The sequence below is a fragment of the Patella vulgata genome, chromosome 4, assembly GCF_932274485.2.
Source record: "Patella vulgata chromosome 4, xgPatVulg1.2, whole genome shotgun sequence".
Lineage (NCBI taxonomy): Eukaryota > Metazoa > Mollusca > Gastropoda > Patellidae > Patella > Patella vulgata.
Window position 1 is genome coordinate 33407418 of NC_065882.2, and position 20404 is coordinate 33427821.

Below are 20404 nucleotides of genomic sequence, written 5' to 3' on the forward strand. Positions count from 1 at the left end.
GATCAAGGCTAGGCAGAAATTCAAGCGTAAACCTTCTTGAAGGTGCATTATATAATACAAGGGTAGTAAATTAAACTATAAAACATAAGTACTATGTCAAAAAGTGTCCATTGATTTTGTCCGACGCTGAATGATAATTAAATCATCTACCGGAACTCTGAAAATATGTATATAGTTGGCAATGTTGGCATTAGGCCTATTTATATTTCTGCTTTATTAAAATTTATTTCTATCTGAAAATCAATGATTCCTTTGGAAAATCAAACTATCGTTATAAACAGTTTGTTAAGATGTATAGAAATTGAACAGAAACGGATAATGCTACGGGTGGAAAAGTGAGTGAGAAGTCATGTGACGTAAACAAAGCTCCTTATCGGGTAGACTAATCACCAGAATTCACCGGAATTCATTTACAATCACTGGAATTCACCAGAATTCACTTCGAAAATCCCAGATTTCTCCCACAAAACTAATGTATTTTAAATGTATAATACTTTATAATATAACGAATAACTATTTTGATCTCTCCACAGGCCAGATGAAGGCGCTGTAAGTGTATTTATTTGAAAGACTACCTGAATTCATTTCAAATATACTCAGCCAAATTAAAAACTTGACACTGATGAATTTCAACAATTTTTTTTTTCTGGTAAGTCAAATAAATTTTAAAGTGTTTCTAACAATTGTAAGTAGTAAGAAGCCTTTAATTTCATAAAATTGTAAAGTCACGTGGATCACGTGACTTTTGAGCATATAAAGATGAAATGACTTTTGAGCATATAAAGATGAAAAACACGTGCAAACACAAACTCGTGAGGTCAATCAATGCAAGTTTGCTTAAACTGAACACGCACACGTAACTTGAACTGGAAAAACAAATTAAAATTGTTATTTTCATCTTTGTTAGAAAATGCCGCGCCTTTCAAATGTAGAACGTCTACGTGCTATAGGTAGGCCCTATGCCGGTCAGTCTGTGGTCACTGTTGCAAGAGCCTTTAATTGTTCACGCCAGACAATAATTAATCTTAGAATAAGAGTGCTTCAAACTGGAACTATTGCCGACCGCCCAAGGGCGGGAGCGCCACGTGTGGTGTCACTCCAGGAAGATCAAGCAATACGATTACGTCATCTTAGAAACAGATTTGTCACTGCAACCTCCACAAGTAGAGAGATGTTTGGTGGAAGAGTAACTGCACAAACTGTTCGAAATCGCTTGCAGGCTGCTGGTCTTCGAGCTCGGAGACCCCTGTAATGGACCAATATTGACACCTCTTCATCCCTGTAACCGACTTGTGTGGGCCACAAGACACATAAGATTTACTCAAAGACAGTGGAATTCGGTTGTTTTTAGTGACGAATCTCGATTCACTTTGAGATTTGCCGATGGCAGGGTCCGAGTGTACCACAGACAAGGTGAACGTTACGCTCAAGTATGCGTCAGAGAATTTGACTGATATGGTGGCGGCAGCATCATGGTTTGGGGTTCTTTTTGTGCACATTGACGTTCTCCTCTTGTTGTTGTCCAAGGGAACTTAAATGCTGTCCAGTACAGGGATCAGATTTTGCAACCTGTTCTTCCGTTTATGCAGAGACATGGGCTGGACTAACGTTTCAACAAGACAATGCTCGACCCCATACAGCAATTGCTAGCCAGAATTTTTTAAGAAATGCCGGTGTCCAAGTCCTGGATTGGCCGTCGCTTAGCCCCGACCTTAATCCTATTGAACACATCTGGGACGCACTGGGTCGATGTGTTCGTCAGCAAGTGAATCCACCACTGACGTTGCAGGACCTTCAACATGCTCTTGCTGAGCAGTGGCGACAACTTCCTCGGGTAGTGTTTACTAATGTTGTGAGATCCACGAGAAGACGTTGTGTGGCATTACGAGACGCTAGAGGAGGCCACAATCGTTACTAAACACTTTATTCCAATTGTTCTCCAAGTCTGTGAATTTCATTTTGGGGGATACTGTGACATTACGAACGTTATCAATGTCACGGACTTTCGTCGAGACGTATTCTTGCTTTCTGTTGATGTCAAGGTCGTCTGTGCACAACATAACACTAAAATAGTTGCCTTAAACCAAATATTAAAAATTTAGTCCCAAAAATCCTGAGTGTCAAGTTTTTAATTTGGCTGAGTATATAAGCATCATGATTATGATAACGTTGGGCGCGTTGAATTATCTAATAGACCTAACTCCAAAATAACACAAAATAACAATTTGCGTCAAATTATCCAATAACTCCAAAATAACACCCAATTACTCCAAAAATGTTGACTGGATACACAAAATAACAATTCAGTTGAATTTAAGAAGCCTCGATGCTTAGTGCCCAAATCAGAGGTTCACGGGAGATAACTCATGGAAGTGATTTTTATTATGGTGTGTGTGTGTGTGTGTGTATATATATATATAAAATATATATATATTAAAAGGGTGCTTACCATAAAAGGATATCATACATTCTAAAAGATTAAGTAGAAAATACCATCAAAGAAATTTTATTTAAATGCCTACATGTTTCGCCGTTAGGCTTTCAAGGCAATAATAGATAATGGCGTTACGTCATTATGTAGCGTCGTTATGGAGAGATAATTACAATAATTTTTCATAAAAATTAAAACAAAATAATATCACTGGTTAAGTTTGGGTTTGAATTTGTTTATAAAATACTCTTCTTTAACTCTTAATTTTGTGATATTATTATCAGACAGTTTATAAAAGGGGAAAATATGAAAATGTGGCGATTTATTTTTAGCACACGCCGCGATATGCCCACTTAATGGGATTTTGCGGTATACTTCCTCTTTTATATGCTGTTTATGTACTGTCACACGCTATAATATTCATGATGGATATATTTGAAATAAATTCCGGTAGTCTTTCAAATAAATCCATCCTTGTGGGTTTTCTCCGGGTCCTCCGGTTTCCTCCCACTGCTAAAAGACTCCTACGTGCAAACGAATTATGGAAATAAAATTGAACCATATGTTTGTTTCGAGTGGACGTGAAACGTGGGAGGAATCGTAGGTTTTCGAAGTGTGTTCCTGTGATTATATGTGAATTCCGGTGATCGTAAATGAATTCCGGTAAATTTCGGTGAATTCCGGTGATTAGTCAAGTCCCTTATCGGCATTTGCAAACTTTGTGGAATGAATACTCAGGAGTTTATAACAGTATTTATTCATAATTAAGCAATAAAATATTGTAAATAACATCAAAAGAAAAACATTTTTTTATACACCCACATTTTCATGTGGACGTATATTGTCGTCGCCCCTGTCCGTCCGTCCGTCTGTCCACAATTGTTTGTGAACAGTCTACAGGTCACAATTTTTATCAGATTTCAATGAAACTTGAAATATAGGATTATAACCCTAAGATCTTGGTTCCTTTCGATATTGGCATGTATCTGACTGTTACTTTATGGATTATGGCCCCTGATTATACGAAAAATCACATTTTTAGTTTGTGAACACTGTAGAGGTCACCATTTTTTTTCCGAATTGGTTTAAACTTGAAATGTACGCTTATAACCCAAAGATCTCGGTTCCTTTCGATATTCGTGCATATCGGAACGGAACTTCCTGAATTATGGCCGCTGATTGTACGAAAAATCGCGTTTTTAGCTTGTGGACCCTATAGAGGTCATAATTTTTATCCAATTTAAAAAACGTATTATTATATCACCGTTACACCCTAAGGATGGTTGAGTTCAAATTTTGTGAAAATCAGCCCAAAACTGACAGACAAAATGGCCGTCCCTCGTTCTCAAATAGAGTAAAAATATGGTATATCAAGGTTGTGGACCCTATAGAGGTCACAATTTTAATCCTATTTTGATGAAACTTGAAATGTAAGTTTATCACCCAATGATCTTGGTTCCTTTCGATATTCGCGCTGGAACGTAACTTCCTGAATTATGGCACCTGATTGTACGAAAAATCGCGTTTTTAGCTTGTGGACCCTATAGAGGTCATAATTTTTATCCAATTTAAAAAACGTATTATTATATCACCGTTACACCCTAAGGATGGTTGAGTTCAAATTTTGTGAAAATCAGCCCAAAACTGACAGACAAAATGGCCGTCCCTCGTTCTCAAATAGCGTAAAAATATGGTATATCAAGGTTGTGGACCCTATAGAGGTCACAATTTTAATCCTATTTTGATGAAACTTGAAATATAAGTTTATAACCCAATGATCTTGGTTCCTTTCGATATTCGCGCTGGAACGTAACTTCCTGAATTATGGCCCCTGATTGTACGAAAAATCATGTTTTTAGCTTGTGGACCCTATAGAGGTCATAATTTTTATCCAATTTGAAAAAACGTATTATTATATCACCGTTACACCCTAAGGACGACTGAGTTCGAATTTCATGAAAATCAGCCCAAAACTGACAGACAAAATGGCCGCCCTTCGTTCTCAAATACTTGAAATAGCGTAAAAATATGGTATATCAAGGTTGTGGACCCTATAGAGGTCACAATTTTTATCCGATTTTGTTGAAACTTGAAATGTAAGTTTATAACCCAAAGATCTCGGTTCCTTTCGATATTCGCGCATATCGGACTGTAACTTCCTGAATTATGGTCCCTGATTGTACGAAAAATCGCGTTTTTAGCTTGTGTACCCTGTAGAAGTCATAATTTTTATCCGATTTAAAACCCCGTATTATTATATCACCGTTACACCCTAAGGATGACTGAGTTCGAATTTCGTGAAAATCGGCCCAAAATTGACAGACAAAATGTCCGCCGTTCGTTCTCAAATAGCGTAAAAATATGGTATATCAAGGTTGTGGACCCTTATAGAGGTCACAATTTTTATCCGATTTTGTTGAAACTTGAAATGTAAGTTTATAACCCAAAGATCTCGGTTCCTTTCGATATTCACGCATATCGTACCGTAACTTCCTGAAGTTTGGCCCATGATTGTACGAAAAATCGCGTTTTTAGCTTTTGGACCCTATAGAAGTCATAATTTTTATCCGATTTAAAAAAACGTATTATTATGTCACCGTTACACCCTAAAAACAGCTGAGGTCGAATTTCATGAACATCGTCCCAAAATTGACAGACAAAATGCCCGCCGTTCGTTCTCAAATAGCGTAAAAATATGGTATATCAAGGTTGTGGACCCTATAGGGGTCACAATTTTTATCCGATTTTGTTGAAACTTGAAATGTAATTTTATAACCCAAAAATCTCGGTTCCTTTCGGTATTCGCGCATATCGGACCTTAACTTCCTGAATTATGGTCCCTGGTTGTACGAAAAATCATGTTTTTAGCTTGTGGACCCTATAGAGGTCATAATTTTTATCCAATTTGAAAAAACGTATTATTATATCACCGTTACACCCTAAGGACGACTGAGTTCGAATTTCATGAAAATCAGCCCAAAACTGACAGACAAAATGGCCGCCCTTCGTTCTCAAATACTTGAAATAGCGTAAAAATATGGTATATCAAGGTTGTGGACCCTATAGGGGTCACAATTTTTATCCGATTTTGTTGAAACTTGAAATGTAATTTTATAACCCAAAAATCTCGGTTCCTTTCGGTATTCGCGCATATCGGAACGTAACTTCCTGAATTATGGCCCCTGATTGTACGAAAAATCATGTTTTTAGCTTGTGGACCCTATAGAGGTCATAATTTTTATCCAATTTGAAAAAACGTATTATTATATCACCGTTACACCCTAAGGACGATGGAGTTCGGATTTCGTGAAAATTGGCCCAAAATTGACAGACAAAATGGCTGCCGTTCGTTCTCAAATAGCGTAAGAATATGGTATATCAAGGTTGTGGACCCTATAGAGGTCACAATTTTGATCCGATTTTGATGAAACTTGAAATACATATTTATAACCCAAAGATCTTGGTTCCTTTCAATATTCGCACATATTGGATCATAACTTCCTGAATTATGGCCCTTGATTGTACGAAAAAATGACTTCTTTTTTTGAGCTTGTTCTCTGTCCATCTCTTGCAAAATGTGGGCGTATCTTGCATGGCAACCGCTTGTTTTTCGATTTTTTTCGAATTTTCTTCCCATTTCCCAACCCTTATATTTTGGGGAAAGGATAAATTGATATTTCTGAAAGTCCTGGAACATAAAGCTATATAGTCAGACCGCTTGATAAAGCTATTTCGACAAGGATCCTTAAACCGGAAGTGGTCGAAAAAATGTCTGATATTTTGATGAAAACTCAAAAAATGGGTGCTTTTGGGAAAAACATGATTTCTCCACCCGATATCAACAGATTAAAGAAAATAAGGTATCGTTGGGTGGCCCGGGGATTTGACTGTCATATGATACTCATTTCACATGAATCCTATCAGAGGGCAGCAAAATTTGACATGCTGAAAATCAAGTATTTTCTGATTTGGAGCGTTTTTGGACGCCTGTATCTCGAAAACTGCTCCAAGGATTTTTCTTAAACTTTCCCTATCGAGAGTCCCTCTGGTAGTCTTGTAAATGAATCCATCCAATAAGACATTGAAATTTCTGGAATAAGTAAAAAAAACGTACTGAAAATCGTAAAAAGTTGAAAAATCGTGAAATTTAGGAAAATGCTCTATTACTTTATTATTTAAACAAATTTTTACAAAAAAAGTTACACATTCAGATAGCTGACCTAATTACAATTCTAACGATGTATAATATGTATTGAAATATTTAAATTTAATTTTCGATATATTGACATTTTTGCATTTTTGGCACTATTGAACATAGGATTTCCAAGGGGCATTTTATCTGATCAGATCATTACACAGCCCTGTGGCTATTTGATAAGCCAATGCGGTTATTAAAACTATCCCGACAATAATCTCCATACCGGAAGTATTCAAAAAATGAAGAAAAAAGGTTAAAAAAAAAATAGCGCTCTTGCGAAAAACTTGATTTCTCCATCAGATGTTAGCGGACCCAAAGAACTAAAGTATCGCTGGATAGCCCCATAAATTATGCTACGCCGAAAATTCGCTGGTTAGGCAATATATAATGGGACGCTGAAAATCTAGTATTTTCATTTTTGGGGCTATTCAGATGCTTTCATCCCGAAAACTTCTCTTATTTCCTTTCTTAAACTTCTGTTACTTAGAGTCCTAACGGTGGTCTAGGGTGTGAATCCAAATTTAAAAGCCTCAATATAGTATAAACTAGACCTGCAAGCAGCACTGAACCGGCTTTCAGGAATCAGACAGGAAGTGTGTCATACAAAAGCCCATTTATCGAGCTACCAAACGATACTTTATATGTTTTGATCCGGTCACACCCGACGGTGAAATCCCGATTGTTGCAAGAGCACCGATTTTTTTACTGTCTTTTTTTTTTAGATATCGAATATTTACTTGACTACTTCCTGTTTACGGATCATTATCGGGATAGATTGAACACGTTGTATGGGAACTTAACTTCCTGTACCAGAAGTTTCAGAAAGATCCATTGGACAGTTTTACCTCCCTTATTCCATTAGAAGCAGATTTACAGATATAACGATTTTTCGACTTTTTTTCAAAGATTGTAGCCCTTTTGGACCATTTATAATATATTGAGGCTTTTAAATTTGGATTCACACCATAGACCATCGTTAGGACTCTAATTTACAGAAGTTTAAGAAAGGAAATAAGAGAAGTTTTCGAAATAAAAGCGTCTGAATAGGCTCCAAAAAGGAAAATAATAGATTTTGAGCGTTCCATTATATATTGCCTAACCCGCGAATTTTTACCATTTAGATGTCATAAGATCGTCCATTGGTCGAACTATCCAATGACACTTTAGTTGGTTTGATTCGGTGAAATCTGGCGTAGTAATCACTTTTTTCGCAAAATCACAATTTTTTTTACTTTTTACGTTTTTTTCTCTCAAAATATCGGAAATTTTTTCGACTACTTCCGGCTTGTTTGGTTACCTTACCTTCTGTACAAGAAGTTTCAGAAAAATCCATTCAGCTGTTTTCCAAAGAAAGAAAATTAGAAGATCATTTTCAGTAATGTAAGGATTTTTCAACCTTTTTCCAAGATTGAGGCTCTTTTTGGACAACTTATGTTATTTCAATGCTTTTATTGTTGGACTCACGCCATAGCCCACCCATAGGAATCTGCGTTAAAAAAGTTTCATAAAAATCGGAGTTGTCGTTTTCGAGAAAAAGACGTCTAAAAAGGCCCCAAAAACGGAAAATACTAGATTTTCGGCGTACCACAATTTATTTTCTAACGATTGAAATCGTACCATTGAGATGCCATATAATAGTCCATTAATGGGGCTATCCAAAGACACTTTACTTCTTTTGATCCGGTAATATCTCACCGAGAAATCCAGCTTTTCGCAAGAGCGACAATTTTTTAACCTTTTTTTTTTTCATTTTTTGAATACTTCCGGTATGGAGATTATTGTGGGAATAGTTTTAATAACCAGTTTGGGCAATTAAATAGCGGCAGGGCTCTGTAATGATATATTACATTATCTGATCAGATAAAATGACCCTGAGAAATCCTATGTTCAAAGGTGCCAAAAATGCAAAAATGTCAAAATATCGAAAATTAAATTTCAATAACTCAATACATATTATACATCGTTAGAATCGTAATTAGGTCAGCTATCCGAATCTGAATCTTTTTGTAAAAAATTGTTTAAATAATAAAGTAATAGAGCATTTTGCAAAATTTCACGATTTTTCGACTTTTTTCGATTTTCAGTCCCTTTTTTATCGTATTCCAGACATTTCAAAGTCTTATTGGATGGCATAATTCACAAGACTATCGAATGGACTCTCGATAGAGAAAGTTAAAAAAAAAGTTGTGGTTAAGATTTCGAGATACAGGCGTCCAAAAACGCCCCAAATCAGAAAATACTTGATTTCCAGCTTGTCATATTTTGCTGCTTGGTCATAGTATTCGTATAAATTGGGCATCACACGACAGTCCATTCCTCGGGCCACTCAACGAAAGCTTAATTCGTTTAATCCATTAATACTGGACGGAGAAATCGATTTTTTACCCAAAACACCCATTTTTTGCGTTTTTTTTCGAAATATCTATCATTATTTCCACTACTTCCGCTTTACGGATCGTTGTTGAAATTGCTTTATGCAGTGGTCTGACTATATAGCTTTATGTTCCAGGACATTCAGAACTATCAATTTATTCTTTCCCAAAGATATATGGGTTGGGAAATGGGCAGAAAATTCGAAAAATAAAGGGCGATAACTCAGAATGAAAATTATATTTCTGGAATCGGATGGTCTTCAGGTATCCAAAAATGTAGGTCAAATTTGAAAATTTTGAAAAATAACAAAAATTGTCTTTTAAACAAAATTGTTCATTTTTCGAAGGCTAGAAATCAGCGACGAAGTTTCGAAATTTTCAACTGCTATCGTCCGAGAAAAGACTCAGGGTTTCTGAAAATGTTATTTGTATGAAAATAGGTACAAAATTGACGAAGCTACGGCCGTTTTTTTAAGTTTATGCACCGCACGAAATTCGGCCACTTCCGGTCTGCGCAGAAGTTTTAAAAATAGTTTATCAAGTAGCCACCACATGGTTTCCCAATAGAAAATTAGGTCCCATATCGGTATCTGTTACAGGCATTGAGAAATAGGCTCTACCAAAAAAAAAAAATAATAATAACTAGAACTGCGAAGCAGTAATGACGGGTTTCACCGGTGCCACGTTACCCTTGAACTTATGTCACTTCCGGTACCAATGAAACCGTTAAACAGGTTTCCACATAAGCATTGCACACATGAAATAAAATGGACGCAGAAACAACCAAATCCAGCAATCAATTCATTTGCTACATGTCAGTGATCCTGTCAAAATTACATTACTTCCGGTGATAATGAAAATGTTAAATTGGTTTATGAAATCAGAAATAGCATCATCACATGGTGAAAATTTTATGTAAATCCTATAATAATTGCCACCTTTATAGACCAAAAACCTTGAAAAATGACTTGTAGAAAATCGCCTATTTCTCTGCAACCGTACAAGTTAGAAACCATTTTGAGGTATCTGTATGATCGAATGAGTTCATTCTATTTGTTGATTGAAATCAAATATCATAATTTTAAAAACATTACAAATCTGATTCATTTGAATAAAATATCTGTTTTGAAGGCTAAAAATACAGTTTTTGCCAAAATGACGTTACTTCCGGTGATAATGAAAATCTTAAATTACTTGTATGAAATCGTAAATGGCATTATGTATCACACAGTGAAAATTTCATGAAAATCGAATAATAATTGACACTTTTATTGACAAAAAACCTTAAAAAGTGACCTGTTGAAAATTGCCTATTTCTCCGCAACTGAACATATTACAAATTAATTTTCAAATACATTCTCTCCGTATAGATTATTGCTACGAGTTTATGAAAGTTACGAAGTAATATTTTAAAATATGAAAACGCTGGATGGGTTGTAAATAGCTTAATTTTACACCTTTTTTCACCTTTTAATCGAAATAGCCCGAAAACGGAATCGAAATTAAAAAAACTGGTCCCAACATTTTGTGCGCCTTTAAAGGGCGCACAATTTCAGTTATACCAGATTTGAAAAAAATAATATTTGCTTTCGAAAAATGGTACCCAACTGTCAAAATTGTAGTTTTTTGTCAATTTACGCCACTTCCGGTGCCGACAGATAACACTATTGGTAACCAAAAAAATGACAATTGAGACAACGGAGCATATGAACTTTGTTTTATACAAATCGAACAATAAATAATTAATCTAGGACTGAAAAACTGAATTAGCCAATGGGGGCCAAGGAAAATTACCGAGACAAAATTTTTTCACGACTAAAAAATATTCATAAATAAAAAAGTTTTTTGTAAAAATTTAAATTTTCTAAATTTAGCGCCTAATATCTGCGAAGATTTGCCGAAAATCAAAAGTAGCGTAGCTATGTGCCCCGTCTCCGGCTATGCCAAAATGCATCGAAAGTTAAAATCCAATGATTATTGTTAAAATTACTGCAATATTTCTAAAAACGATAGCTTCGGTGATTTCGGACATTTCGCATTGTCGCAGAACGTTCAAAATAGCTTTATCCTCTAAGTCACACCCACTTTTCCGATAAAACCGAAGAAATCGTAACGATCCGACAATCAGTTGCTGAGATCTACTCAAAACAAAAGAAGAATAATAATAATAAGAATAATAATTTTAACAAAAACAATAGTGTTTCACACAAGCTACGCAGTGTGAAACCCTAATAATAATTTTAACAACTAGAACTGCGAAGCAGTAATGACGGGTTTCACCGGTGCCACGTTACCCTTGAACTTATGTCACTTCCGGTACCAATGAAACCGTTAAACAGGTTTCCACATAAGCATTGCACACATGAAATAAAATGGACGCAGAAACAACCAAATCCAGCAATCAATTCATTTGCTACATGTCAGTGATCCTGTCAAAATTACATTACTTCCGGTGATAATGAAAATGTTAAATTGGTTTATGAAATCAGAAATAGCATCATCACATGGTGAAAATTTTATGTAAATCCTATAATAATTGCCACCTTTATAGACCAAAAACCTTGAAAAATGAGTTGTAGAAAATCGCCTATTTCTCTGCAACCGTACAAGTTAGAAACCATTGTGAGGTATCTGTATGATCGAATGAGTTCATTCTGTTTGTTGATTGGAATCAAATATCATAATTTTAAAAACATTACAAATCTGATTCATTTGAATAAAATATCTGTTTTGAAGGCTAAAAATACAGTTTTTCCCAAAATGACGTTACTTCCGGTGATAATGAAAATCTTAAATTACTTGTATGAAATCGTAAATGGCATTATGTATCACACAGTGAAAATTTCATGAAAATCGAATAATAATTGACACTTTTATTGACAAAAAACCTTAAAAAGTGACCTGTTGAAAATTGCCTATTTCTCCGCAACTGAACAAGTTAGAAACCATTTTGTGATATCTATATGATCGTAAGGGTTCATTGTATTAGTTGATTTGAATCAAATATCAAAATTTTAAACAAATAACAAATATGACTCATTTGAATAAATTACTGGTTTCGAAGGCTATAAATACAATTTTTGCCCAAATTACGTCATTTCCAGTGATATTGAAAATGTTAAATTGGTTTGACCTAGTTAAAATTGACATTACACATCAAATGGTGTCACTTTTATGAAAATCGAATAATAATTGACTCTTTTACAGGCAAACTAGCGTAAAAAGTGACTCATGCATAATTGCCCATTTCTCGGCAACTGCGCATATTACAAATTAATTTTCAAATACATTCTCTCCGTATAGATTATTGCTACGAGTTTATGAAAGTTACGAAGTAATATTTTAAAATATGAAAACGCTGGATGGGTTGTAAATAGCTTAATTTTACACCTTTTTTCACCTTTTAATCGAAATAGCCCGAAAACGGAATCGAAATTAAAAAAACTGGTCCCAACATTTTGTGCGCCTTTAAAGGGCGCACAATTTCAGTTATACCAGATTTGAAAAAAATAATATTTGCTTTCGAAAAATGGTACCCAACTGTCAAAATTGTAGTTTTTTGTCAATTTACGCCACTTCCGGTGCCGACAGATAACACTATTGGTAACCAAAAAAATGACAATTGAGACAACGGAGCATATGAACTTTGTTTTATACAAATCGAACAATAAATAATTAATCTAGGACTGAAAAACTGAATTAGCCAATGGGGGCCAAGGAAAATTACCGAGACAAAAAATTTTCACATTTTTGCCCAAGTCGAGGACTCGTTATATTTGTGTAAAACACGACTAAAAAATATTCATAAATAAAAAAGTTTTTTGTAAAAATTTAAATTTTCTAAATTTAGCGCCTAATATCTGCGAAGATTTGCCGAAAATCAAAAATCAAAAGTAGCGTAGCTATGTGCCCCGTCTCCGGCTATGCCAAAATGCATCGAAAGTTAAAATCCAATGATTATTATTAAAAATACTGCAATATTTCTAAAAAAACGATAGCTTCGGTGATTTCGGACATTTCGCATTGTCGCAGAACGTTCAAAATAGCTTTATCCTCTAAGTCACACCCACTTTTCAGATAAAACCGAAGAAATCGTAACGATCCGACAGTCAGTTGCTGAGATCTACTCAAAACAAAAGAAGAATAATAATAATAAGAATAATAATTTTAACAAAAACAATAGTGTTTCACACAAGCTACGCAGTGTGAAACCCTAAAAACAATAGTGTTTCACACAAGCTACGCAGTGTGAAACCCTAATAAATAATAATAATTTTAGTAATCACAATAGGCTTTCAGACAAAAGTCTGAAAGCCTAATAATAATTTTAGTAAAAACAATAGTCTTTCAGACAAAAGTCTGAAAGCCTAATGAATCGTTTCTTCCATATCTCGGTCTTGTCCCCAGTCTGCTATGAATATCAGTGAATTGAAATTTTGGTGGTCGACCCTTATACAAATTCAGTACTCTAATGATCCCATGATGTCATACTAGCTGTGCTGTAAAGGGAAGTTTTCGACGAAATTTAGGGAATGGGCTACTGCATGTAGAACACCAGTGATTGAAAAAATTAATTGTGGTCTGCATCAAAATATATTGGATAATTAACCACCTAAAAAAAACAAAACTGCTGGTTAGGCATGGGTAAGGGAACTTTTCGTGAAACACTGACAACAGTCTAAAACATCTTCTGTACGTTGAAGATTAGGGGGTTGTGGGTTTGGAGACTACGCGACTTGATGCAAGTACAGACCCTTGTTATTTCACGTGTGTAATAGCTGCTGAAGTGCTGCTTTCTGGGTTTTGTAGCTTATTCCGATGAAAACTCAGAAATATCGTTAAAATTGTACTTTTAATAAACGAGTGTCCAAAACTGGCTAACGGTCACAATAACGAGATAGGTATCGCTAGGGCGAGCCGGTCACCAGATAAAGTTACAGTAGAATATAGAACATATATACAAGCTTAGGATTAAAATAATTATATAATAATATTTGATCAGAGATATTAAATTGTACATAGGAAACAGATGTTTAAATACAGAAGAATATATCGACATAGTAAGAACGCGTGTTAACTATAATAACGTAATATATATCGTTACATTAAGTATAAACCCAAACAGTTAAAAGACAAGAAACATTAAAGAAATATCAATTCGGACATTGGTCAATTGCTATTTTGACTAGAATTAAATAGTAATAAAATATATAGAAAGACACACTATAACAACATCCTGTCGCCACGAAAAACGCTTTTCTCCGTAAAAGCAAACAATAAATCACACACAGTAGGTGTTTCAATTGACTAGAGACTAATTCAATTAATAAGATAAAACCTACAAAATATGGTAGACTAAACATAACACTAAGGAATGAACAATTTAGATTTTGAGGACAACCAATAACCCATTCTATTTTATATAGAAAATGGTGAACTTAATAGGTACACATAAATGATATATTAATGCAACACTTCATATAATCCCAATAGGTAGGACATAATGACAGAGATATAACAGGGATAAATTCACTATTGGATCTAGAGGTTAGCGAGTTGTGGTCTAAGGTGTCCATCCAAATGTAAAAGACTTGAAATGATATAAATGGTCCAAAAAGAGCCTGAAACTTTGAAAAAAAATTGAAAAATCGTTGAATTAATGAAAATGCTCTTCTATTTTTCTTTTTATTCAAAATTGTTCAATGGATGTTTCTGAATCTTCTGGTACAGGAAGTTAAAGGCCAACGCCACGTTTTAAAACTATCCCGAAATTGATACGTAAACCGGAAGTAGTTGATACGATATCCGATATTTTGAAAAAATGCGTAAAAATAAAGATTTATGCCAAAAACGCGATTTCTCCGTTGGATATTACCAGATCAAAAGAGCTAAAGTATCATTCGATAGCTCAGTGAATGGACTTTCGTATGCTTTCTTCGGGTCTGTTACCTGAAAGCCGATTCAGTACTGCCATGCAGGTCTAGTTAGGCTTTCAGACTTTTGTCTGAAAGCCTATTGGGATTACTAAAATTATTATTAAGCTTTCATATTTCATATGAAAGCTTATTGTTTTTGTTAAGATTATGATTATTATTATTATTATTATTATTAAGATTTCATATGAAAGCTTATTGTTTTTGTTAAGATTATTATTATTATTATTATTTTTTTTTTTTTTTTTTTTTTGTGTACTTTCTACAAATCGGATTTCTCAGAATCTAACCATGGGATCTTCCTGAAACTTTGACCTACCGCCCCCCCCCCCCCCATAAAAAAATTGGGTGGCAGCTTTTGATCAAATATATTTTCAAAACGTTTTACGAATCCGAAATCACCGAATTTTACGAACGAAGAAATTGACCTACATACCAGTAACTCTGTGACTATGTGACCTATTTTACTAATTCTTTTTTCTTTGAGTACCTTAAAATATTTACTTGAAATCTGCTATTTCCGATTTTCGAATTGGTCGTGGCTTAAAGAATCTGTCTCCTATTACCGAAATTAATACATTTCAGGATAGCCTGGCTCATGGTCGAATGTTTGGTATTTGAAAATTTCAAAAATTCGAATTTCACCTTTGATGTTTTCCGTGCCGACAAGGTTGCTTTGAGTTTAGCTGGTTTGGACTTCGCGCATGCGCTACGCTGGAACCAAAGGTACCATGAGTACCAAATTCCGTTTTTAAACGGCTTGATCCGTTTTTCTGAAACTTCTGGAACGGAAAGTCATTCCGATTACAGCAATCCAGATCTCAGTTATTTCCCTTTAATTTTCAGATTATTTTGTTGCCCGGGTGCAATGTTTCTCACTATATTTAGACTTGTAACTTCGCGACTTTTTCACCGATTTTGATAATTATTTTTTGTTCTTTTTTCTTTTAAGATACTTGATATAATCCATGTCACGTGACGATGAATATGAAAGCTTTCATATCTGCATGGGACAGTAGCAGATCCAGTTATTATTATTATTATTAATTTTTTTTTTGGTGTACTTTCTGCAAATCGGATTTCTCAGAATCTAACCATGGGATCTTTCTGAAACTTTGACCTACCCCCCACCCCCCCCAAAAAAAATTGGGTGGCAGCTTTTGATTAAATATATTTTCAAAACGTTTTACGCATCCGAAATCAACGAATTTTACGAACGAAGATATTGACCTACATACCAATAACTGTGTGACTATGTGACCTATTTTACTAATTCTTTTTTCTTTGAGTACCTTGAAATATTTACTTGATATCTGCTATTTTCGAATTTCGAAAATAACGTCATTGACATTTCGTCCCGGAAGTAAAACAGAATTGACAACTTCTTTAATATTGGTATGACTTTCATGAAATTAGGAATGTATGTAGATCTCATTGACCCAACTTCAACGATACCATTAAAAATGCCCTTGGAGAAATTAAGGATTAAAGTTTTCAAAAAAATCGACTAAATATAGGTCAGATTGCCTTGAATATTTTTTTTGTCCCCCGCCTTTCGAAGAAAGCAGGGGACTATTAAAATGGGTTCGTCCGTCTGTCTGTCCGTCTGTCTGTCCGTCACACTTTTTGGGACACAATAACTCTCTTCCTAATTGAGCTAGAATGTTCAAACTTGGTGTATGTGTTTATTAGGTCAATGCCTTGATGGAGTTCGAAGATGAGCATTTTCCGCTTAGGGTAAGCAGAGATAAGCAATTTGATTGGTTGATGCTTTGGGACACGATAACTCTCTTCCTAATTGGGCTAGAATGTTCAAACTTGGTGTATGTGTTGATTAGGTCAATGCCTTGATGGAGTTCGAAGATGAGCATTTTCCGCTTAGGGTAAGCAGAGATAAGCAATTTGATTGGTTGATGCTTTGGGACACGATAACTTTTAATTGAGCTAGAATGTTCAAACTTGGTGTATGTGTTTATTAGGTCAATGCCTTGATGGAGTTCGAAGATGAGCATTTTCCGCTTAGGGTAAGCAGAGATAAGCAATTTGATTGGTTGATACTTTGGGGCACGATAACTCTCTGCCTAATTGAGCTAGAATGTTCAAACTTGGTGTATGTGTTGATTAGGTCAATGCCTTGATGGAGTTCGAAGATGAGCATTTTCCGCTTAGGGTAAGCAGAGATAAGCAATTTGATTGGTTGATGCTTTGGGACACGATAACTTTAGTTCTAATTAAGTGAGATTGATGAAACTTGGTGTATAGTTTCATTACATCAATACCTTGACTAAGTTCAATCATGAGCATTTTCTACTCAGGCTAAGCAGAGCGATAAGCAATTTGATTGGTCGAGACATTGGAACACAATAATTCACATTCTAATTGATGTAGAATGTTCAAACTTGGTGTAGGCTTTCATTAGGTGAATGCCTTGATGGAGTTCAATGATGAACATTGTATGCTTACGGTAAGCAGAGATAAGCAATCTGATTGGTTGATGCTTTGGGGCATGATAACTTTGAGAGAGATGAAACTCCGAATATAGATTCATTATATCATTACCTTGACTAAGTTCGATGGTGAAAATTTTCTGCTAAGGCTAAGGAGCAATAAGCAATTTAATTGATTGGTCAAGACTTTGGAACATAATAACTCTGCTTTTAATTGAGGTAGAATGTTTAAACTTGATGTAGATGTTCATTAGGTGAATGTCTTGACTAAGTTCAATGATTAACATTTCGAGCTGAAGCCAAGCAGAGCTTATCAGTTTCATAATCTTGATTCTATTTGATAGACAGTGATGAAACTTAGTCTATAGTTTAACTGTTCGATACTTTTGAAAAAAATAAATGTTCTATTAATTAATACGTGTCATCTAATTATTTTGCTATTTCGGCGGGGGACATCAGCCTCACTGTTGGCTTGTTTTCTTTACTAGCTACGACACTTCTGATTCGTTCACAGAAAATGGAGTTTGTAGCCCATTCCGGAAGTGCCACCATCTTGAAATGTGAAATGTCGCTAAGGCTTTTTTGATATTTTACTTACAGACAAAGGGATTATATTTTCCGAATCCTTGAAGACGCCATTTTGAAAAATAGTGAAAAATCCACATTAATGGGCTTGAAAGCATCCACAATTGGTCGTGGCTTAAAGAATCTGTCTCCTATTACCGAAATTAATACATTTCAGGATAGCCTGGCTCATGGTCGAATGTTTGGTATTTGAATATTTCAAAAATTCGAATTTCGCCTTTGATGTTTTCCGTGCCGACAAGGTTGCTTTGAGTTTAGCTGGTTTTGACTTCGCGCATGCGCTACGCTGGAACCAAAGGTACCATAAGTAGCAAATTCCGGCGAGGAACTTTTCACGTTGGTACCTAGGTACCCTAAAAATTTCAAGGTGATACCTGCATTCGTTCAAGTCGTTTGTTCTTGGCACGGCTCCAGGTTGGGGTTTTTTCTAAGTCAATTTACGGCTTCCATAAGGGGAAAATGGTGGAATTTCGCCATGACACCGACACCGATTGTCCGAAAACCATGAAATTTGGACACAATACGCCCATTACCACCCCGGACTTTGTGCCTTGCTCCCGTTTTGATCCGATTAAAAAAAGAGTTTTAGCAAAAAAAAAAACAGGTTTTCGGTCAACTGATGGTGTCCATTTGGAATTGAATAATCCACAATACGCCCATTACCACCCCGGACTTTGTGCTTTGCTCCCGTTTTGATCCGATTAAAAAAAAGAGTTTTAGCAAAAGAAAAAACAGGTTTTCGGTCAACGGATGGTCTCCATTTGGAATTGAATAACAGTGAAAAATCCACTTGAACAGACGTGAAAATAAACACAATAGGCCGTATTATGTTCAATGCGTCTATTATTTCTGAAATTAATTTATTTCAGGATAGCTCGGGATCAAGATCGACTTTTTAGTGTTTGAAAATTTTCAAAATTTCGTATTTCGCCTTTGAAAGTTGTTTGCAGGACAATTTAATTTTAATTTTCAAAATTTACAAATGAAACCTAAATATTTGAACAGCTAAGGTCAATCTGATTCAAAAAATGTTAGTTCCGTTCAAAGTTATTTCATTTATTTTTTTGATATTTTCCTGCCCCTTTTTAGTTGTTTCCCGCCATTTACGTTTCATGTTCTCATCCGTCCCGTTTTTAAACGGCTTGATCCATTTTTCTGAAACTTCTGGAACGTAATGTCATTCCGATTACAGCAATCCAAGTCTCAGTTATTTCCCTTTAGTTTTCAGATTATTTTGTTGCCCGGGTGCAATGTTTCTCACTATATTTAGACTTGTAACTTCGCGACTTTTTCACCGATTTTGATAATTATTTTTTGTTGTTCTTTTTTCTTTTAAAATACTTGATATAATGTCACGTGACGATGAAATTTCTCAGTGCCTGTAACAGATACCGATATGGGACCTAATTTTCTATCTGGAAACCGTTGTGTGGCTACTTGATAAACTATTTTTGAAACTTCTGCGCAGACCGGAAGTGGCCGAATTTCGTGCGGTGCATAAAAATTAAAAAACGGCCGTAGCTTCGTCAATTCTGTACCCATTTTCATTCAAATGACATTTTCAGAAACCCCGAGTCTTTTCTTGGACGATAGCAGTTTGAAATTTCGAAACTTCGTCACTGACTTCTAGCGTTCGAAAAATGAAAAATGTTGTTTAAGAGACAATTTTTGTTATTTTTCAAATTTGACCTACATTTTTGTATACCTGAAGACCATCCGATTCCAGAAATATAAGTTTCATTCCGAGTTATCGCCCTTTATTTTTCGATTTTTTTCGAATTTTCTGCCCATTTCCAAACCCTTATATTTTTGGGAAAGGATAAATCGATATTTCTGAAAGTCCTGGAACATAAAGCTATATAGTCAGACCGCTGGATAAAGAAATTTCAACAACGGTCCGGAAACCGAAAGTAGTCGAAATAATGCTCAATATTTTGAAAAAAACGCAAAAAATGGGTGCTTTTGGGAAAAACGAGATTTCTCCGTCCAATTTCATGAAACCATCCAATTAGAATTTGAAATGCCTGGAATAGGATAAAAAAAGGGACTGAAAATTGAAAAAAGTCGAAAAATCGTGAACTTTTGGAAAATGCTTTATTCTTAGTTTACTTTAACAGATTTTCAAAAAAAAGTATAAATTGAAAAAAACTGACCTAATAGCGATCCTAAACATGTATAATATGTAGTCAGTTATTGAAATTTAATTTTCGATATTTTGACATTTTTGCATTTTTGGCACTTCTGACCATAGGATTTCTCAGGGTGATTTTATCTGATCGGTTAATTTAGTATATCATTATAAAGCCCTGTCCCCATTCAAGTTCCAAAACCGGATGTTAAAACTACCCGACAATGATTCGTATACCGGAAGTAGTTTAAAAAACGAAAAAAAAGGTAAAAAAGTGGCGCTCTTGTTAAAAACTCGAATTCTCCGTCAG

General features: G+C 35.1%; 1 protein-coding gene across 1 annotated transcript in view; it reads left to right on the top strand.

Moving 5' to 3' along the window:
* Positions 1–555: 555 nt before the first annotated feature.
* Positions 556–20404, top strand: part of LOC126817153 (DNA polymerase theta) — a 132062-nt gene continuing 112213 nt past the window's right edge. The window contains exon 1 of the mRNA XM_050543998.2: positions 556–649. Within this exon, the coding sequence (XP_050399955.1) occupies positions 623–649 (27 nt within the window). The 5' untranslated portion in view covers positions 556–622. The remainder of the gene's footprint in view (positions 650–20404) is intronic.